The sequence below is a fragment of the Hyperolius riggenbachi genome, chromosome 8 (genome assembly GCF_040937935.1).
Source record: "Hyperolius riggenbachi isolate aHypRig1 chromosome 8, aHypRig1.pri, whole genome shotgun sequence".
Taxonomy (NCBI): Eukaryota; Metazoa; Chordata; class Amphibia; order Anura; family Hyperoliidae; genus Hyperolius; species Hyperolius riggenbachi.
The window spans coordinates 229,429,007-229,452,174 of record NC_090653.1 but is presented as its reverse complement, the minus strand read 5'-3'; the positions used below and the strand labels follow the sequence as shown (position 1 = coordinate 229,452,174).

Below are 23,168 nucleotides of genomic sequence, written 5' to 3'. Positions count from 1 at the left end.
TACACAAACAGTTCTGTATATGTTTTGTTTGGGATGTGGGAGGAAACCAGAGTGCCTGGAAGAAACCCACACAGACACGGGGGAAACATACATACTCCATACAGATAGTGCCCTGGCTGGGACCCAGCACTGCAAGGTGAGAGTGATAACCACGACACCACCATGCTGCTCAATTGATTTAGGTACACATTGCTTGAATAATGCACACTGCGCACATAGCGTAATCATTTCTGTATGAAGAAGGCAGGATTATACTTTGCAGCCACTAAAAATAAGGGACAATCAGGGCTTATTAACAGTGGGACTTTGCGTTGTGATGCAACCTTAACCACTTAAGCCCGAAGGGTTGAAATTTTTTTACATCCGAGCAACTTTCACCCCCCATTCATTTGCCAATAACTTTATCACTACTCATCACAATGAATTGATCTATATCTTGTTTTTTTCGCCACCAATTAGGCTTTCTGTGGGTGGTATATTTTGCTAAGAGCCACTTTACTGTAAATGCATTTTAACAGGAAGAATAAGAAAAAAATGGAAAAAATTCATTATTTCTCAGTTTTCAGCAATTATAGTTTTAAAATAATACATGCCTCCATAATTAAAACTCACGTATTGTATTTGCCCATATGCCCCGGGTATTTCACCGTTAAAATTATGTCCCTATCACAATGTATGGCGACAATATTTTATTTGGAAATAAAGGTGCATTTTTTCCGTTTTGCGTCCATCACTGTTTAGAAGCCCATAATTTATTAAATCATATTGATATACTCCTTTGACATGAATATTTAAAAAGTTCAGACCCTTAGGTAACTATTTATGTTTTTTTTTTTTTTTTATTATTGTAATTTTTTTTTTTTTTTAATGTAAACTTGTATGTGGGTATTTTTTGGTGTGGGAGGTAAACATGGTTTTTTTTTAATATATTTATATGTTTATTTGTAATTTTTTTTCTTTTTAGGTGCAATTTGCTATTTGGCCACAAGATGGCCAGAATCAAAAAGTCCTGGGAGCGATCGATCTCGCTCCCAGGCAGAAGAAAGGAGCCCAGAGCTCAGAAAAGCCGCAGCGTCTGAAGAGACGCTGTCGGCTTTTCTCCGGGGGGGTCCGATCAGCGAAAGGGATTTATAATCCCTTTCACTGATCGGTGGGCTAACGGGCAGCAGCGGGGGCGCGCACGGGGGGGGCCCGCGGGAGCGCGCGCGACCCGCGGGAGTGCGCGCAGCCCAACTGGACGAGAAATCTCGTCCAGTTGGGCTTAAGTGGTTAAAGTCCTAACGCAGCATTACAATACAATGCAAAAAAAGGTGGTAACGCACATCAACGCTGCGTTACCGTTGCATACAGTAGGTACAGTGAAGCATACAGGCTATGAGAAGTCTGCTTTCCTGTACCTGGCAACGTGTGCGTTTAGAGGTAACTCACTGCAGCAGTGCGTTATCATAACGCTAAACATTACAATGCAACGCTAACATCGCACTGTGAACGTCCCATAGGCTCATCATTGCAGTGCGTAAGCTGCGTTATAAGACTTTATAACGCAGCTCCACAACGTCTGGTCCCACCATGAAAGTAGCCTCAAGCTTTTTATACATTCGCTTTTCCCCCACAGAAGTTATGTGATCCCATTTATATCTGCTGCAGAGTCAGCTAACAAGCAGCCCAAACATGTCATGGGTGCATTTATCCTACACAGGACTGCAACACTAGTGGCCATACACAACTGATGCAAGGCAGTTATCACTATCACCACCCGTGGCTCCATTTAAACTAATCCCACGTGTTCTGTCTCAAGCAGTGCAGTAAATAAGTCTTTTAATATTGGGAGTTATAAAACTCACAAAGTGTGCAGCTAAGACATAATATGTGTATTTTATAGGCATACTAATGTCAGTGGAGTTCTCCTGGGGACCAAGATTACCACTTATTTACCCTTTCTATCCTGGCCTCCTTAGGCATCCTTTTCCTGGGTCATTTGGCCTGTGATGGCATATCTTATGGCATAACTAGAAGATGCTGCAAAGGACCATAGAGATTTCCTGTACAGCTCTGTAGTGTAATAATGATAGATGTAAAACAAGTGTTAATCTTGCTTCCCAGGAGGAAAACACTATAAGTAGGACAATGACAGCTTAAAGACAGCGGTAACATCTTCCTAGCTGCTATCAGAGTGGCTGATGTATCTTACACGATTGTCTGGCTGACACGTAGCAGCCCCTCTAGAGCTATGCAGAAACACTTGATTTAGGTGATAGCCTTGGGTAAAAATCTAGCTTCAGTACAGGTGTCCCAAATTGCTGTTTAGTAACTTGCTGTGCCAGATCACTATATGACATCATGAATGACCGCTATTGCTCCTCTAAGTCATTCCATACTCAGTCATTGCCTCCCCCCTCTCCGTACAACAGAAGAGGCTTCTTAGCTGTAGCAGTATGTATGTACAGCTATTGCTTTTAAAGTGGAACTATAGTCTTAATTTCCACTCTGCTCCAAGAGATTAACCACACCATGATGACCTTTTATAGACGGCCAATTTCTTACCACTTAAGCCCACGGGGTTGTTTATTTTTTGCATCTGAGCAACTTTCACCTCCCATTTATTTGCCAATAACTTTATCACTACTCATCACAATGAATTGATCTATATCTTGTTTTTTCCGCCACCAATTAGGCTTTCTTTGGGTGATACATTTTGCTAAGAATTAATTTATTATAAATCCATTTTAACAGTAATATTAAGAAAGAAATCATTATTTCTCAGGTTTTGGCCATTATAGTTTGAAATTAATACATGCTACCGTAATTAAAACCCATATATTTTGGGGGGCGTGGCTGGCGCGCTAGGAAGATGGACGCTTTCTAGTGCGGCTCAGCAAGACCGACTGCCGTTGCCCTGTATTTCTACCTTCCCAGCGGCTCCCTCTTCCACCTCTTCCCCCGCAATAGCACCCCCTTACCCTCGTGCACCTATGGGCCGGACATCGAAAGGATCCAGAGAGTCTTCTCCCAGTTCCTCCATCGGACCCTCTAGGAAACGCCGCGGCCCGTCAAGCATGGCGTCCTCGGCCTCTTTTCACTCAGACGCCACAGTCACCTCCCGCCTGCGATCAAAAGCCAGCAAGTCGGAGCATGCTACCCCGCGCTCCTCTCGCTCCACCGATACAGCCTTGGAGTGGACACCAAAGGATGCATTGATGTTGGACAAATTTAAGGCACTTCTCCACCGGGAGCTGGACACAGTAGCCCACAAAGTAGCCTCTCAATTAAAAAAGGAAATAAGGGAACTTACAGCGCGCACAGGAGAAATAGAGGATAAAGTGGACAAAATTAACACAATAGTGAGCACGCACGAGAAAGAGATGGGCGAGATGAAGACAGAGCTGGCAGATGCAAAGCTACGCCTGGAGGATTCTGAAAACCGCTCTCGTCGCAGTAACCTGAGAATCCGCGGGCTCCCGGAGACCATCTTGGATCTCAATTTTACTGCGACAGCATTGTTCCAAGAACTTGTGCCTTCCATCCCTATAGAACGCTTGGAATTTGATAGGATCCACAGAGCATTGGGCCCCCAGAAACCTAACGGGCCACCCCGTGATATCCTTATTAAGTTTACATTCTATCGCACTAAAGAGACAGTTCTGCAGGCGCCGCGAGACAAAGAACCGCTCACTTTCCAAGATCACCCATACCAGATCTATGCAGACCTGGCACCTGCCACCATCTTAAAGAGAAAGGCTATGAAGCCCTTCACCTCTGCCCTCCGCTCGCACAGCATCAATTACAAGTGGGGATTCCCCTTCAAATTCGCATTCTGGGAATTCTGGGAAATCCTATGCAGTGTCCTCCCCGGACGACGCCCAGCGGCTCCTGGAACAGCTTCGCTTTCTCCTGCCGGCTGACATCTCCAGCACTTCTAGATCTCCTCCGAAGCAACCTTCCCAGAGGTCGCCCTCACTGCAAGATGAATGGCGCCAGGTTCCTGTCACCGGAAAGTCGAGATCCGTCCTCAGCTCCCGGAGGGGAATCTCCTCTGGTCGCAGCAACCTACCACCGGATTGATCACTTTTTTCTGTTACCCCTCGGTTACACTCTTCTGCCTTTTGCCACCTTCCACCGAGTCCTCTCTGATGTACAGGCCGTGCCGAACTTGCCATCTGCCTAGACGGTTGGGTAAGACTATGTAACCTGTGTATTTCACCATATGGAACGCTCCTCTAGGAACATCTAAGATGTTGATTATAGCACTCATACAAACTGCTTTTTCGATTAGATGTGGACTTGCAGCTTCCTCTTCTTTCTTTTTTGGCATATATACTTTTGCTCCTAGGACTACCTAGGCTACAGACTGTTTAACATATACGGCTATTATCTATATGCTGGACAACAAACATTGTCTCCATGACTATGCGGCCTTAATAATGCTCCCTTATACCTTACCTCCCTCTTATCCTCCCCCCTACACCCGACCAACATTTGCTTATACCCCAGGGTCACAACGTGTGCCCCTCCGTCACTGAGCATTCTCTCCCTCTTTCCCTGACTTTCCCGCACCCCCTCACGATAGGTACAGTAAAACTGATAGAACATGCGGTTTATTTCATATGCTGTTATGAGTTCTCACTAAGCTTAGCCTGGGATGCTCATATCTGTTGTTGCTTATTCACTGGACACTATTTGTCCCTATATGGTTAACCTTATTCTATTAATGCTACCTTCTAACTTCCCTTCCCTTTACCCTCTACCCTACACCTGACCAATACCTGCTTATACCCCAGGGACACCAAATGTGTCCCTCCGTCACTGAGCACTCCTCTCCCTCTTTCCCTGGCTTCCCTGAACTCCTCCACGACAGGTAGTAAGGTTAATATAACATGTGGTTCATTTTCTATTATGTTACCAGTTCTCATTAAGTTCAGCCTGTGATGCTCATACCCGCTGTTACTTATACATTGGGCACTACTTGCTCTCCTTATGGTTAATATTGTCTCATTAATGCTGTCTTATACCTCCCCTTCCCTTTACCCTCTACCCCACACCTGACCAACATCTGCTTATACCCCAGGGACACCATGTGTGCCCCTCCGTCACTGAGCATCCCTCTCCCTCCTCCCTTGACCTACCCCCCCCCCCCCCCCCCCCCCCTCAACCCTCTTTAGGTATGCATAAGTGGTTAATTTACTATGCCGTTGTTAGCTCTTAAAATGTCTAACTATGAGCTGTCTATATGCAAAAATGTTGTTGTTACCTATGCACTGAACGCTATCCACCATCGGCATGATCATAGGGCTCCACTAAGGCTCCCCCACACCCTCCCTCCCTCTTACCTTCCATCTATACCTGGCCACTATCTGCTTATACCCCAGGGTCACCACGTGTGCCCCTCCGTCACTGAGCACCCCCCTCCCCTTCCCTTAGCTGCTCTGCATCCCTTTACTGACATGCATAACGATATTACTATCATATGTGGTTAATTTATTATTCTGTTATCAGTTCCTAACAAAGTTTAGTAGGGGTTATCTACACTTTTGCCTGGTCTTGTATAAATATGAATATAGTACGCCCGTTGGTCGCATACGCAGCCCCCATGCTCTCTACTCCCCCTCATTCCCCTACCATTTTAAAGTCTGTAATCCCCCTTCTGCCTAGCAGGATGAACCCTGTACGGTAGCCTTCTTCTGTCGCACTCACTTAACAACCCTACTCTATTTTCACCAGAGGGCGCCAACAGACTATTAATATCCCTCAAGCCTTCCTCTGTTGAGCCCCACTTAATGGCATTTACACTTTATATCTTTAAAGGCTCTGTATGTTCCCCCCCTTCCCTTGATTGCTGCGACCATTGAATGGGCAATTGTATGTAAAACTTGCTTTTGGCACTTTAAATTCCCATTTGTTACTATTAGTAATTGTTTGGGAATGCTTTGGGTCCCCATAGAATCTTATATGTTTCCAGTTAAATGGGCCTGCAGTCCTTCTTAAACAATTTGCATACTAATTGATTGCTAGTTACGCTTTTAGCTTATTAAGCCACTTAAAGTGCCCTGCTCCAGGGCCTTTTACCTACAACCATATACATTTACGGGTCTCTCGGCCAGGATGTTCTATGTCTCTCTGGAACTTAATGGTGCCCCACATCTACCCATATGAGTCTCATCACTATAAGGCCACAAGGAGTTATTAATCTCCCATAACCAATACCCCGAATTGATGTAACCAGGAAGCGATTTCCACACCCTTATATTTTTGATTCTTCATTACGCAATTTTTTTTTTCTCCTTCCCCACCACCCCTCCTCGCCCTGACCACAGCCGTTGGGATCCCCCCATCCATATAAAACTCTCATTTAGCCAGCGGGGCGGTCGGTCTACACACGCTCTCCCTATGTACCGGTTAGAGCTTATCTCCACCACCTGGTACTCTGCTCTTCCTGAGCTTATCTTGCTATTGGCCTACCTTAGGTCGATCTCTCTAACATCCGTTCTTACTCTTCTCACTCTTTCTTTTCCTTCTCTTTGCTCTCCTCTCTTCTGGGCCTCCCGCCTCATGGTCTCATACTTTTGGTTTGATCTTCATATTGATCCTCCATGACTCCTGATACTTTTAAAATTTTTTCACACAATGTCCAGGGTTTTGGCTCCCCCAACAAACGCTCCAAAGCATTTTCATACTACAAAGCATGTCAAGCAGACGTAGTTTGCTTACAGGAAACCAGATTAGATCAATCCTCCTGTCCTAGATATTTGAACCGTCACTTCCCCATAGCCTACTTTGCTTGCGCCCGTACCAAAGTCCGAGTCATCATCGCATTTAGGAAAAATTTCCCGTTCAATTGCACAAAACAAATTGCCGACCCCACGGGCCGATACCTCATTTTGACTGGCACAATATACGACAGGGAAATTACTTTTGCCTCTTACTACGCACCCAACGCACACCAGTCTAACTTTTATTCTCATTTTCTCCAAGTCCTTACACAGCACGGAATCGGCCAAATAATAATTGCAGGCGACACTAATGTCACCCTCAACCCAAAAATGGACAGACAGAGAAATACCACCCATAGCCCCTCTCCTGAAGCCACCGATCTCCAAGGTACCAAAATCAAAGCAATGCTTGACAAACATGGCTACGTAGACATCTGGAGAGAGCTCCACCCTACCACTAAGGACTTCACCTTCTACTCAAATGCCCACGACAGCTTTAGTCGCATCAATCATATATTCATCCAACAGAAATACTTGCACCTCGTCCCAGCTACTAGAATACACTCCACCACTTGGTCTGACCATTCCCCAATCTCAATTTGCTGTTCACTGTCACTCCCGTTCAAAAGAGAATTTCATTGGCGCTTAAATGATTCCATGCTCTCTAGAGAGGTATTACTCAACCAATTAAAAGACAAAGTCACGGAGTATTTTACTGATAACACAGGCTCCGTATCTTCTTCATTGACCCTGTGGGAAGCTCACAAAGCTACCATCCGAGGATTTCTAATCGGTATGGCAAGCTCACTTAAGCGCCAACGCATCCAAAAGATTACAGACTTAACTAGTAAATTTGAGGTGGCTGAACACACTTGGAAACAACGTCCCTTTCGGATTAATAGAATCATTAAAGAAAAACTCCTCACTGAACTAAATATGCTTCTAACAGATAAAGTAGAACAGCAATTGCGCTGGAGGAGGCAATTATATTATTATAATGCTAATAAACCCCTGGCCCTTTTAGCCAAATGTCTGAAAAATAAGCCCCTTCATTCTACTACCTTGAAAGTGCGTGACGCTTCCGGCCAGACAACCGCCAACCCTCGCAAAATAGTGGACATTTTTAATACATTTCTCTCAGACTTATACACAAATACGACCGCCACTTCCGACACAGCCATACATGACTTCCTGGACCAAGTACGCTTACCTAAACTTACCAAAGGCACTGCAACTAGCCTTAGCGCACCTATCACCTCTCTAGAAGTCCTTTCCGCCATAAAAACACTCAAGATCAACAAAACTCCAGGCCCTGATGGTTTAACAGCGCAATATTACAAAAAGTTAGCAAACTCATTGGCCCCAACCTTGGCCGAATGTTACAATGAACTACGAGAAGGCAAGCCCCCCCCCTAGCTCCCTGCTATCTGCTCATATCTCTATGATCCCCAAAATTGAACAAGACTGCCATGCACCTCACCAATTTCGCCCTATTTCTCTCATTAATGTCGACCTCAAGCTGCTACGGAAAATTTTAGCTGTACGTTTAAACAGAGTTCTGCCAGCCCTCATCCACCGCGACCAGGTAGGTTTTGTTCCAGGCCGCCAAGCGGAAGACAATACTAGACGTGCAATCCTCCTCTCTCACTACCTACATTCCCACAAAATTCCCAGTGTAGCCTTATCCTTAGACATCTTTAAGGCCTTTGACACCCTTTCATGAAACTACCTTAAACATACCTTAAGCAAATGGGGGCTGGACCCCCACTTCCTGAATTGGGTTGGGGGACTGTATTCCACTCCTACAGCCTCAGTGAGATTCTCAGGCCACACCTCACAACCCTTTCCAATAATGAGAGGAACGCGTCAAGGCTGCCCCCTCTCCCCTCTACTTTTCATTTTAGCCTTGGAGCCATTTGCTTGCTTCCTACGAGATAACATCAATATCAAAGGGGTAGATAGAGCCGGTCATGCCCACAAATTATTAATGTTTGCGGACGACACCCTCTTGCATCTCACACAACCTCACATCTCTATCCCAAACGCCCTCAAAGCCCTTGAACAATTTGCCGAGGTTTCGGGTTTAAGAATCAACACGGCAAAATCTAAAGCCCTAGGCATCGCCCTAACACCACATCTTACCACTCAGCTTCGGGAATTTTGCCCCTTTCAATGGGTTCAATCTATACCCTACCTTGGTATTACATTAACTCCTAATTATGCTTCCCTCTTCGCGGCCAACTACCCGCCACTGCTTAAATCCCTTTCTACACTAACGGACAGATGGTCCACACTCCCACTCTCCTGGCTAGGGAAGATTAATTCAATTAAGATGACATTCCTACCCAAACTTCTCTACTATTTTCGGACCCTCCCTATTAAAGTGCCCCCTCACTATTTACGCATTTTCCAACATAGAATACAATCCTTCATATGGGGTCGTAAGCTTCCTAGAGTCAATAAATCTACCCGCTTCGCTCATAAACTAGATGGTGGCCTAGGAGTCCCTCAGATTAGCTCCTATTACCGAGCAGCAACTATTACTCAACTAACACGGGTTTTCAAACTCATGACACCCCTCTCTGGGTGTTCCTCGAAATCCCGGACAGTGCCCCTATGCTCCCAAGCACCCTCCTTTGGATACCTCAAAAGACGCGGCCCTCCACCCTTAGCCCCCCCATGCTTTACAGCCTCCAAGTCTGGGACTCAGTCCGATACTCCTCTCATCTTCTATCCCCTCACCTTCCCTTGCTACCTCTAATTAACAACCCACTCTTTCGCTTTTTACAAATAAAACACTGGGTGCAGTCCCTCACCCAAGACAGGGAGCCCCCTTATGATCCCACCCCGTATGAGAACATATGCCTTCACCGCCCCAACTCTAAAGGGATGATCTCCACAATCTACACTTTCCTTACCCGTCCAGAATGCCCACTCACCCACGCTTACGCTATCAGATGGGAATCAGATTTGGCGGGCACGAGAGACCGAGAGGACTGGTTAAATATATGGAATAGGATTTCCTGCTGCTCATCAAACTTACACACTATGGAGGCAACCTATAAGGTCATGACTCGCTGGTACCTTGTCCCGGCAAGAATAGCTAAAGTATTCCCTTCTGCCAGTCCTTTCTGCTTCCGAGGCTGTAGGTCACACGGAGATATGCTACATATTTGGTGGACCTGTCCTAGGCTCACGAGGTTCTGGTGCCAAGTTTATAGGCTACTCTCATCTCTCTTCCATGTAACTATCCCTAAAAACCCATGGCAAGCTCTACTGCACGATAAAATAGAACTGTTAACCTTGGCCAAACAAATTAGCTTCATTTGTTTTCTCGGCAGCTACCATGACAATCGCTAGCAACTGGAAAAAACCTTCTGTTAACATTGGTGAGGTGAAATCTAGAATCAATTCTTTCATGATCAATGAGAAGTTGACCAGTATCTTGAGGGACACTCATAAAAAATTTGAAAAGATTTGGGACCCCTGGATCCAATTGGAACACCCCCTCATGGAGAGTCCTCTGATCACGAGGCTATGAGTCGGGATGGCCCTCCTTCCTTCTTCTCTTTTTCTTTTTCCCTCTTTCTCTCTTCCACTTTCCTCTGGCTCCTTCTTCTCCACTTACACCTCCCAGCTGAGCTTATCATAGCGACTTCTTGGCCGCCCGTCTATCGCTGGACGACGGGCACCGGGGGGTCACAGTTCTCCCCAGCCTTAGGTTGGGACTACCCTTCCCCTATCCATATACATGCCCCAGATAGTTGGACATGGTCCTCTGGGACACATTTTTTATGATGTTCTCTAATGTGCGTTATCCCTTTGTTTACGCTGTAATTGTTATCACCTCCCTTATTGTATGATATATGACTAAGGTCACGTTGGCTGTTACGATACTTCTTGGCTCTGTTGTTAGCCTTAATGTATCTTTTGAAAATTGAAAATTCAATAAAAATCTTTGAAAACAAAACCCATATATTTTATTTGTCTGCTTATTACACCATTTAAATTATGTCCCTATCACAATGTATGGCGCAGATATTTTATTTGGAAATAAAGGTGCATTTTTTTCAATTTGCGTCCATCACTATTTACAATTATAATCCATCATAATTAAAAAAATGATATTAATATACTCCTTTGACATGCTTATTTAAAAAGTTCAGACCCTTAGGTACCGGTAACTATTTATGTTGTTTTTTTTTTTTTTTGTATTTTTTTTTTTTAATAAAAAATTTTATTTGAGTAATTTGTGGTGTGGGAGGTAAACAGCTAATTTTAAATGTAAAATAATGCATTTGTTTAATAAAAAATAGATGTGGGTGTAGTTTTACTATTTGGCCTCAAGATGGCCACAGTGAAAAAGTCCTGGAAGCGTACGATCACGCTTCCAGGACGCATTAGGAGGATGGGAAACTTTTTGCGAATCAGAAAAACAGCAGCCTCTGATAAGAGTCTGTCTGTTTTTCTGTGGGGGGCTTCGATCAATGAATGGGATCTATAATCCCATTCACTGATCGATGGGCTAATGGCCGGTCACGGGAGCACGCGCGGCATGCAGGAGTGCGCGCAGCCTATCTGGACGAGAATGTTCGTCCAGATAGGCTTAAGTGGTTAATGAAAAGTTACTGAGAGAGTTAACAGTATGTGTGTTTTATTTTAGATTTGTCAAAACGATTATCAGTTACCAAAAAACAAGTCTACATTAATTTAACATGTACTATTTCAAAGCAGCTTCTAATAATGCTACTCTAAGCTACGTGGAGTTGCTTTTGACCAATAGTAATGTTATCTGTAAAAAAAATAACAACTCTATAGGCAAAAAAGTGCAGAAATAAGAGTGTGGAAATAAGTTTTTACTTTGTGTTATGCCAGGGTCTAATTCCCCTTTAAAACTGTTAACTGGAATGATCAGTAATGATTGTGTCTGGACATAGTTATTAAGTTTCTGCAAACAGTTTAAAGTGGTATGAAACTCAGCATTTCTTCTTTCCTCTAAAAGAATGTTTACAGCATGAAACCTACTATCAGAAAAAAAAAGTTGAGGAAAAACATTCAAACTGTTTAACACAGCACTTTCTTCTTCCGTGGAAAGCTTAGATCCGGACTCAAGTAATTGCATTATCTTATTTATGTTTCCTTATCAGCCACACTTGGTGAATTGTAAATGAAAAGTGTTTCAGCTTGCATGGTTATCAGAAGGTAAAAAACAAGAGAGAAATCTTACTAGAACTTTAGAATATATACAGAAATACAGCAGTAATGCAATAAAATGCAATGGCAGCTTTCAGAGCAGATAAACTGTACTTTGGGAACTTGCAATTTGTAAATGTTTAGCCGTTCTTCTGAAAGAGCCCTTACAGAGGGGAGCTGAACAAAATCAGGGAGGAAGAGGAGGAATTAAACCACATAAAACTATTCTTAAAGGAGAAGAGGGGACATCTTGCAGTCCGTTAGACACTCATATAGCGGATGTATACAACTATCTACAACAGCTGTCACATACTCAATATTCTGGGAGTTAAAACATTATTTAGGTTTTACTAAAGCAAATATGCACTAAATGCACAGTTTACCCTATGCTGGAGGTAGAGAAGTACAAGTGACAATAATCTTGGAAAATGTCCATACGTTTTAGAAACAACACAGCAAGTCTTCTTTCCTAACCCCTACTTTCTTTTCTTGCCAGCAGTATCTGAAAGACATCCGCGCATGAAATCGTCACATAACCTAGCAGAAAATTAATGATGGTCATGTCTGGAACTCATGGAGAAGCGTGTGATTTGTTTGATCAGCTGTGATCACATCCTGCTGTATCACATGATCATGACTAGCAAATCAGAAACGTAAATAGCTATCATCTGACCAAACTGATCACATGCTTCTCCATGAGTCAGGGCCGCCTTCAGGGGGGTACCACCCATTACAGGAGTATGGGGCCCCTGCAGTTACTGGGGTCCACACTCCCTGATGAGTGACATACATTTAACTGTTTCCAGGCTCCAGCAGTGTGCACTGAACAGGAAAAACTAACTGTTTCAGCTTCAGAGATTAGGAATTCCACATTCAAGAACACAAACTGTGTTTTTTCGGCAGCACTTTACAGAGTACATAGTCATGTCACTGACCATCCTCAGAGAAGCTTACAATCTAATCCCTAGCATAGTCATAACCTAATGTCCTAGCATATTATTATTATAATATATTTATATAGCACTGTGACATCATGTTTCTTTTATGGGAAAAGACTGCCTTTTCTTGGTGGTGGTGGTGGGGCAGAGGAGAGTGAGGGGGACCCAGTTTCTGAAGGCGGCCCTGCCATGAGTTCTCCTAGACATGACCATCACTTCAGAAAATGTGCAAAGTATATGACTGTTATTTCACATGGAAGGACTTTAAATAATACCAAGCTGGCAAACCCATTTCTTTACCTAATCCCATTTATCAGTATAATAACTATAGATGCTACATTTTCATCTGCAGCTGGTTTTGCTCACTAACTATCATTGGTCTCACAACAAAGTACCTTCCACTCATCCTCAGGGCTGGATTTGCACTTTTTATTGCCCAGGACCAAATGTCACCAGCCGCTCTCTGACCAACAGCATCTCAACCAATATCCCCCCCACTGCAATTTAGGTAGCCAGATACCCCCGCACCTTTCAGTATGGGTGGCCAGTTGTCCCCTCACCTTGCAGTATAGATGGTAAGATGCTTTCACCTCCCCCCTTTTAAGTTTAGGTGACCAGATGTTCCCCCAGTGTAGGTGGCCAGATGTTTCCCCCCTCTCCCCCACACAGCAGTACCACCAGTCACTCACTTCTCCATAGTTACATAGTTATTTTGGTTGAAAAAAGACATACGTCCATCGAGTTCAACCAGTACAAAGTACAACACCAGCCTGCTCCCTCACATATCCCTGTTGATCCAGAGGAAGGCGAAAAAACCCTTACAAGGCATGGTCCAATTAGCCCCAAGAGGGAAAAATTCCTTCCCGACTCCAGATGGCAATCAGATAAAATCCCTGGATCAACATCTTTAGGCATTACCTAGTAATTGTAGCCATGGATGTCTTTCAACGCAAGGAAAGCATCTAAGCCCCCTTTAAATGCAGGTATAGAGTTTGCCATAACGACTTCCTGAGGCAATGCATTCCACATCTTAATCACTCTTACTGTAAAGAATCCTTTCCTAAATAAATGGCTAAAACATTTTTCCTGCATGCGCAGATCATGTCCTCTAGTCCTTTGAGAAGGCCTAGGGACAGAAAGCTCATCCGCCAAGCTATTATATTGCCCTCTGATGTATTTATACATGTTAATTAGATCCCCTCTAAGGCGTCTTTTCTCTAGACTAAATAAACCCAGTTTATCTAACCTTTCTTGGTAAGTGAGACCTTCCATCCCACGTATCAATTTTGTTGATCGTCTCTGCACCTGCTCTAAAACTGCAATATCTTTCCTGTAATGTGGTGCCGAGAACTGAATTCCATATTCCAGATGTGGCCTTACTAGAGAGTTAAACAGGGGAAATATTATGCTAGCATCTCAAGTTTTTATTTCCCTTTTAATGCATCCTAAAATGTTGTTATCTTTAGCTGCAGTCCTGTCGCCTCCAATGACGAAGCTTCCTCTATGCTTTCATTATTAGCCATCGCTGTGCATCTCTTTCTGAAGCTAGCCTCTACCCGACATGTTAACATCGAATCACATGATAGGATGTGTCGGGTGCAGAAACAGATGCACAGCGGTGACTGATGACAGAGGGATAGAGAAAGCTTCTGCGCTGGAAGCGAGCACTGGGGTAAGTGACTTGCGGTGCTGTTGTGTGGGGGAGGGAGAGGAGAAACATCTGGTGAGCGACTCTACCCACGTGCCACACTCTACACAAACAGCCGTTCATCCGATCTTGCTGCACACTGCACTGCAAGCTTACAATTGCAAAGCGCACCTGTCTAGCTCACTGCCCATCCACCCTTGCTTCTGTAGCGCCCTAGGCCATGGCCTATGTGACCTTGGCTTAAATCCAGCCCTGCCCATCCTCTCCCCTTCCCTCTCCATAGAACAGAGCGGATTACTCAGAAGCTGTGTGTCTGTACAGTGAATACTCCTTGTGCTGTCACCTAAAATTATCATACTGAGGGGTGCTTATAGCATGTCTGTCCGGCTTTACTGCTAATGACGCAGTCAATTATCCTGGACATAACTGAAATAGTCTCCCTGGCATGACGTTTTTCTACCTAAAAATTCAATCAAAATGTAAATAGTTTTCAATTTCGTAGCAAGTCAGCTGAAAGCGCGTTCCATGTGACAAGCGAGTGTCTAATTATCATGTTAATCAGCAGCTAATCAGCATGGAATTCTCGTCATATCTCTGAACAGGTCTTTTATGGGACTTCCTTATGAGGAAAGGCTATTGACCTGTCCGCCTGCAGTCCAGATTAATGGGAACGTCATACATAATGCATGGCTTTTAATTTCTGGAGCTGAGCAATAGGCCCGCGGGGCAGAAGGAATCATTCTGGACTTGGCACTGCTATTTTCAGCCCTGTCCCCGGTGGATTGGAGAAGAAGATGAAGCGGGCTCTTTGGAAAGCTATCGGCCGCATTACCTCTGTTTGTACTGACTTTGATGGGGATGTCATTCAGATGGTTTAATGTGAAAATAATGCAGCGGCTCTTTTCTGTGCCTGTCAATCGATCTGATGGGTCCCTATAATTAACATTCTCATCAGCAGCCATACACACCAGGGAGATGTCAGGCAGAGTCGTTCTGCTGAGGCTTCCGGAGTCCGCACTCCCCTCAGGGTTCGCTCCATTCTGGAGGAGAAAAATAAAAATTAGTATATAATATGTGACACTCTTAAAGATAAGCAACAGCATAGTATCCTTTACAGAAAAACATTTCCTTGTTACAGCTTATAGGGCACCTCAGAGATGCTGTAGTGTAGCCACTCTCTGGTTTGCTGGGAGCACACACAGGGTTAACCTCCTGTGTTTACATATAGCCTGTCTGACATCACAACACAGTTCAGACAGAGGTGACAGCTCAAATTACAGTGGCTCATTACTAGCAGATAAGGGAGAATTAGCTAGGCAGTTATTTCTAAATACAAACAGGGTGGGTTTCTCTGTGTTTTCCTCCTCTTCCGTGAGTTTAGGTGCTCTTTAAAGTGTACCTGTAGGGAAAAAACGTACCTAAGTGGGCACTTGCCTTAGTCGAGGGAAGGCTCTGGATAATCCAGAGGCTTCCCCATCCCCGTCCACCTCGCCCTTCCAGCATTGGGACCCCTGCGAACCTCTTTGACAAGGGCTTTTCAAAAAGTGCGTATGGTCATCATGACTCCATCTGTGAACAAGTGCATTCACACAGCGAAGGATGCATTGCGCCCACACAGTAGCACTGAGCCACTCTGGCTCATTTTTTTCCACTGAGCACAAGCCACTCAGTGCTACTGCACAAGCATGAGCCGTCCTGCGCCTGCACAGTGGGGCCACGCCTGTTCACAGACTGGATCACAGCATCCCATTGTGACAGACAGCCTATTGAGCCAATCATTGTGCGGGGATCAGGTCCTTTAATTTGACTGGACCAGCTGGGGCTCAGAGTGGGAGGAGTGGAGCTGACGTTAAATTACTAGTGTCCGCTCTGCTGCAATTCAGCAGAGTGCCCGCTCCCCGATTATGCACACTACGCTGCCTATGGAGTGTAGTGTGCAGGGACACTGAATTAAGGCACGCTGATTCACTAACGCATGTAACAGTAGCTAACTTGCGCTGTTACGCGGCGCTACACTTAGTGAATCAAGCCCTATGTGATTTGCAGTGAGGTTTGACACACTGCACATAGTGTGCATTTAGACTTTCATTTGATCATTCACACTACAACAGGGAGTTGCTAAACAGTGCATTTCAACTCGTTGGGAGTGATTAAAACTCATAGAAATGCATGGAAATGCACAACAAATCACAAACCCATGCATGAGTTTTTATTAATGCATTTCAACTCGCTAACCAGTGTGAATGAGCCTCTATGCCCGTTTAATATGAGTATGTGATCCAAACAGATCAATAATAAAATGTGGGTTGTGTTGAGCTCAAGCAGAAGCTGATTTGGTTGTAATACTGTATACAGTGTGAAAGGAACCTTAAGGTGCTCGCACATCTAGTGATTTTGGGGGCTGATCGGCCAAGGGACAGATCTCTTTCTGATTGGTTAGAGACCTGCTGGTTGCCATAAATTGCAGGCCGATTCACCATCAATTTCAACATTAAATCTTTCAGCAATCGGCCTTGTAATACTGCCACACCGCCTCCGGCTGTCCCCCTAATGTTTTATGTCCCCGAGTGTCCACGCTGTACTTCATCGTGATTGCTGGCATTATAGCATGTGGGGCACGTGTGATGTAATACAGGCGCCCCACGTTCTATATGCCGGTAACCACGTGGGGCCGGAATGCGGAAATAGGGCACGGACACTCAGCACAGATAGTGTGACAGGTAAAGAATAGCTGCATGGGGATAAAACTTTAGAGAGGAAAGCAGTTTCCATCACGTTCAACGTTCATGATTATCACATGCCGTTACCGCCGCTCACCCCATCAGCCACAGATTTTCCAGCATGTATGAGCAGCTCGAAATTTGTCGAATTGTCGATCGGGCATGCTCTTGGTGGCACTGACTTTCATCAGATTTGATAATAATTATCGAATCTGATGGTCAACCGGCTGCCAAGTTTACAAATGTATGGCCACTTTTAGACTATGTTAGGGATATAACAGTGGTAAGGTAGGGTTAGATTGTGAGTTCCTCTGGGGGACAGTCAGTGACATGACTATGTACTCTGTAAAGTACATAGCTAATGTATAAATATAGATGGTGCTCAGGGCCGGTTCAAGACTTTTTGCTGCCTGAGGCAAACTTGTGGAATTTGGAATGATCGCACAGCACCCGCACATTATAGCTGTGGTGAGACCCCCAAAAACACCCTCAGTAGGTAGCCAGGTATAGGTGCCCCCAGTATTGGTGGCTAGGAAAAGTTGCCCCCAGTATAGGTAAGCCAGGTAAAGTTGCACGCAGTATAGGTTGGACAGGCTCTCTCTTCACTTCCTGTTTCTGCCTGGTGCTGCCCCCAGACTGAGGAAGTCGCCTCACTTGGTATCATGGGCGGGCCAGGCCTGGGGTGCCCTATGACATTCTCTAGAGTTTGGGATCGGTGGCTGAGTAACCTACACCTCTAACAGTGACTTTACTACACTGTGGGGTTGATTCACTAAGACAAATAACATGCCTTATCAGAGTTAACACACCCAATCATAGTTAACATGCCTTATCAGAGTAGCATAGCGAGCGCTACAAACTTATGCCTGCTAACTGGCAATGACGAGAGTTACACTCATCCTGCCCTGAGCCTCTGTGGGTCCAATCACTTTAAAGGACATTATCCCTGCACTTTGATTGGCCCAATAGGCTGCCTGTCAAGTTTCCTGTCAAGTGACAGGCAGCCTATTGAGTCAAACTGTGGGGATAATGTCCTTTAAAGTGATTGGACCCGCAGGGACTCAGGGCAGGACGAGTGGAACTCTCGTCATTGACAATAAGCAGGCATACGCTCGTAGCGCTCACTATGCTACTCTGATAAAGCGTGTTAACTCTGATAAGGCATGTTAACTCTGATAAGGCATGCCATTTGTCTTAGTGAATCAAGCCCTCTGAAATTCCCATGTTTGTGTAAAATCCTCCTTTTTCAGGATCAACTCCATGACAAAGCTGTAATGTTATTCTCTGTACCGGCTCTCAAATTTCATGCCTCACTCAGAATTTGGTTTCTGATAAAGTAATGTCAGGGGCGTAGCAATAGGGGTTGCAGAGGTAGCGACCGCACCGGGGCCCTTGGGCCAGAGGGGCCCCATGGGGCCCTTCCTCAACCAAAGCATTAGCTGTTTATTGGTCCTGTGGTGGTAATAATCACCTCTATAGATGCTTTGAATCGTAGTAATCATTAACAAACTGTTCCCCATCCGATTCTTGCACCTCTAATACTATGTATGACCAAGGCAGGTTTTGTTGCGCCGTATCAAGTGTTATGTATAGAGTGCTAGGAGGGGCCCCATGTAAAACTCGCACCGGGGCCCATAGCTCCAAAGCTACGCCACTGAGTAATGTCCTTTTATTCTGTTGCTATGTAATTTTTTTATGTGCAGTTGTTATCTTTCGCATTGTATACTATTATCTTAGAATAAATAAAACCCTTGGTTGATGAAAAGATAAGAGCTGTGGAAGATGTCAGTGCTATATAAATACACAGTATAAATGATTGCAGTCTGGGTATTGCTGCCTCACTTCTGATATCCCCATAGACTGGTTATCACTAAGCATGCCTTAGTAGATCAGGCCCAACGTGTCTCTTCTATAGCATGATGATTGACAGCACATATTTGAGAGGCTGCAATGCATCCTGGGAGCTCCTGCGTAGGCTGCTGTGTGCTTTCAATGCTTCAGGCTTAGTCTATACGTAAAGGCAATTAAGCCGCTTATAATTGAGCATACTGCATGTACCACAGACCTCCTAGTTAAATTAGTCGGAAATCACTATCTAAAAGATAATCCTCCTCCATATTTATGAAAGGTAGAGGCAGGCAGAGTTAATTTACAATAAAGCGCCCAACTAATGTGACTCTCACTAAGAATAAGAAAGTATTAAAAAGCCCAGACAGATTTATTGCCTTTCGTTTCATTTAGTTTAGAGCTGCATTTTTTCGCTGCTGTTTGGAAAGTTGCAACCTGGAGACTTCCTATGATATGAAGCAGGCAATCCCAGTGGAAAGCAAATGACGCCGGGCGTGAGAATTCATCTGCACTGACAATTACTCTCTTCAGCGGTGGTGGCTCTGAAATAAATCACTGCACAAAACAAACTTTTCTCAGGAAAGCAACTTCGGCAAAGTTTAACAGTGCTGCCTCAAGGAACGGAAGAGCCTTTAGGGTCATTTACTGAACTACAAATACCGGAATGCATCTTACAATAGAAGCCAGGTGGGAAGAAAGAAATGTGGGCGCTCGCTGGCGGGGAAAATTTGAGCGCTGCCATAGGGTTGCATTAAATTTATCGGCAAGGAAGGGAAATTTGGGTGCCTGTGGCGTCTGATAAATATAGGGATTCGGGGGCCCAATTTTTATTGGGCGCCGCTGGAACGCAAATTTCCCTTCATTGCCGATAAATTTAATGCAACCCTATGGTGGCTCCCAAATGGTTAGGGTTAGGCTTCAGCAAGGGTGATTATGCGGGGGGATGGTTAGGGTTAGATATCAGGAAGGGTGGTTGTGTGAACTGGGGGCCGATTAGGGTTAGGCATCAGGAAGGGTGTTTGTGCGGGGGGGGGGGGGGGGGGGCAGTTAGAGTCAGATGTCAGAAAGGGTGTTTGTGTGAGGAGGTACAGTCAGGGTTCGGCACAGGAAGGGTGTTTGTGCGGGAGGAGGGCAGTTAGGGTTGGGTGTCAGGAAGGGTGTTTGTGTGTGTGTGTGTGGGGGGGGGGCAGTTAGGGTTAGGCTACAGGAAGGGTGTTTGTGCAAGGGGGGCAGTTGGGGTTAGGCTTTATTAAGGGTGTTTGTGCGAGGGAGGGCAGTTAGGGTTGGGCGCCAGGAAAGGTGATTGTGTGAGGGGGGTGGGTGGGGTTAGAGGTCAGGAAAGGTGTTTGTGCAAGGGAGGAGGTAGTTTTGGTAAGGCATCGGGAAGGGTGTTGGTGTGTGTGTGTGGGGGGGGGGGGGGAGTGGGTGTTAGGGTTAGGCTCCAGGGCGGAAAGTTCTGTGTGAGAATAGGCTTAGGGTTTTTTTTATGAAGTTTCTGTATTTAAGAAAAGAGTATTTACAATATAGCCAACAGAAAGACACAGAGCACTGCATACATGAAGCCAAAATACAATGAGGTCTTGAGATCAGGAATGATGTCACGTAATCTCAGGACAAGCCATAAAGGATGCATGACTATTGTTGTCCTGAAAACAGAAGGCCTCAAATACTCAAAAACAATTAAAACCGAGAGTGCCAAATCAGAGAGCTCCTTTATAAGGACCAGAAGGCCACCATAGTAGCACTCCAGAAGTCTAAGAGTGGAAGCCCATAAGGCACATACAGTAAGCAGACTAGAATAGACTTAGTTTTAGCCATAGTAATATATTGGTATTTAATACCGATATTTATCTTTTTTACACTTTAATAGTAAAATATTGGTACTACTAAATACCGATATTTTGCTATCAGGATTACAAATTTCCAAGTGCCTTCTTTTTTAACAGTTCAACAAGCGCCTTTTTTGATGTATGCAGCCAGGAGAGGTGCAGCTGTAGACTGAGGATTAAATAAAGTCTCACAGGTATCAATAACAAGCTGTCAAAATAAATATAGGTGTGCATTACAATTAGATGACTTATCAATCAAAGTCAATTATAGTTGCCAGATGTCTGGAGGGGACCCAACTGCCCATTCCAGACCAACCATGTTGCTTTAAGGGTAAAAGTAAGTGACCTAGCTAAATTGTTATTTTAATTTGCTATAAAATACTGCAGAAAGCCTCCTACCCTTGTTTCTCAATGAAGAATGAACATGCATGCCTGCCCAGGGCCGGTTCTAGGCTTTTTGCTGCCTGAGGCAAACTTGTGAGGATGCCCCCCCACCCCGATTTGGAATGATCGCACAGCTCTCAACAGTTTACTCTGCTTCATTTAATGTTCTCACATGACATGCTGCAGCTCAACACAATAGCATACTGGCTGGCTGTGAGTCTGTGACAAACAAACTGCTCACCCTCAGCCACTCCATTCCTCCTCAGGAAGATACACACAGTACATAAAATGCTGCCCTTGAAATCTCTGCACCTGATGCAATTGTTTCACCTTGCTTCATGAGAGAACCAGCCTTGTGCCTTTTTTTTGTGCCTGAGTTTGTATGTTCTGCCCATGTCTGTGTAGGTTTCCTCTGGGCACTCTGGCTTTCTCCAACATCCCTAATTTCTCCACACTAATTGCACAACACCCACTAGGTACCTGTCGGGACTCGGAAGTACTGATAAAATGTTACCGCTGTAAAGTGAATACCACCCATGTCATCTAATTACAGTAGTTTTATAGGACGGCGGACAGCGGTCTATGTGTTCAGGAGAACAGACTACAGACGTGTCCGTCAAATAAAAGCGCCTGGAAATTTGGGAGAGCAGAAAAGGCTGATAGTAAAATATCTTTATTCAATACCAATATTTTACTATGGCCAAACTTAACCCTACTCACACACAGAATCCTCCCCCTGATGCCTAACGCTTGGCCCCAGCCCGCACACACACCCTACCTGACACATACATATCCTCAGCACATTGGTGTCCAGGATCTGCACTCCTCATGTCTCATGTAGTGAATGTGTCAATGCAGTAAAACCAGAATTTCCTCAAACAAATATGTGACCTACCTACCTATTGCCTAACCCCCCCCCCCTCCCCCACACAAACTACCTACCATATTTTTCGGATAATAAAATGCTCCTAGGATTAGAGGACAAAAACCAGGAGAAAAAAAAAATATGCACTAAGCCTGGTGCATCCATGGGGAAGGGGGATCTTGTGGATTATGCCCCCTTTGTACCTCATGCCCCTTTGTACCTCTTGTGTTTCCCTGTGTCCTCCTCTGTACCCCTTGTGTCTAGAGATGGGCCGAACTCATTATAGTGGAACCAAACTTTGACCCCTATGAGTCAGCAGACACATGGGAGCCAATCAGCTATCCCTTCCACCTGGAGCGCCCCACCCCACCTATCATAAAGCCAGCACAGCAGCCATTTTGCAGTCTATGTTTGGCTTATGTCCTAAGAAGATCAGGGAGAGTGTACTGCAGGGAGAGGGTTAAGTAGGCCTGTGTTCTGTGTTCTCAGTACAGATTCTTGCTGCTACCACATTGTCCTGAACAGCTAAGTCCTTCTTAGGGCTGTTACATTGTTTTTCTTACTATTGTATTGCTGCTCTGTGTCTAGTGCACAAGTTAGCTGTTGGAGACAGGTCTGCTGGTCCTAGTAGGACACCGACCATAGCCCAATAATCCTTCACCACCACTACTGGCACCTAGTAACCACTACTGACCCCTGTATAATGCATCAGTGCAGAATCAGTGTTTTTTTGGTCACTTAACTGTCATTGAACTACCTCAGTCTGACCATAGAGGCTGGAAAACCACGGTCGCCTGCACTCCTACGACTGTGCGCAGAAGCACGGCGCCCACTACACCCCACTACACAAAGATTGCCGCCGAGAGGACTAAAATTTATGTCCTGGAGGTGTCAACTAGTAAAAACAAAGTAATCACTAAAGGTTTTTGCAGTTGTTTGCAGACTGCAGTGCGTTAAACGTGGCGTTTGGTCTGTCAGTGTGAAGCGGGCATAACCCTTACACTACCTAATGTACGTGTACACACTTCGGGCATTT

General features: G+C 44.8%; 1 protein-coding gene across 3 annotated transcripts in view; it reads right to left on the bottom strand.

The window, feature by feature from the left end:
* Positions 1-23,168, bottom strand: part of WHRN (whirlin) — a 384,594-nt gene that overhangs the window by 26,689 nt on the left and 334,737 nt on the right. For all 3 annotated transcript variants that reach the window (XM_068248275.1, XM_068248276.1, XM_068248277.1), the window contains one exon: positions 15,455-15,526. In XM_068248275.1, coding sequence (XP_068104376.1) covers positions 15,455-15,526 — 72 coding nt within the window. The remainder of the gene's footprint in view (positions 1-15,454; positions 15,527-23,168) is intronic.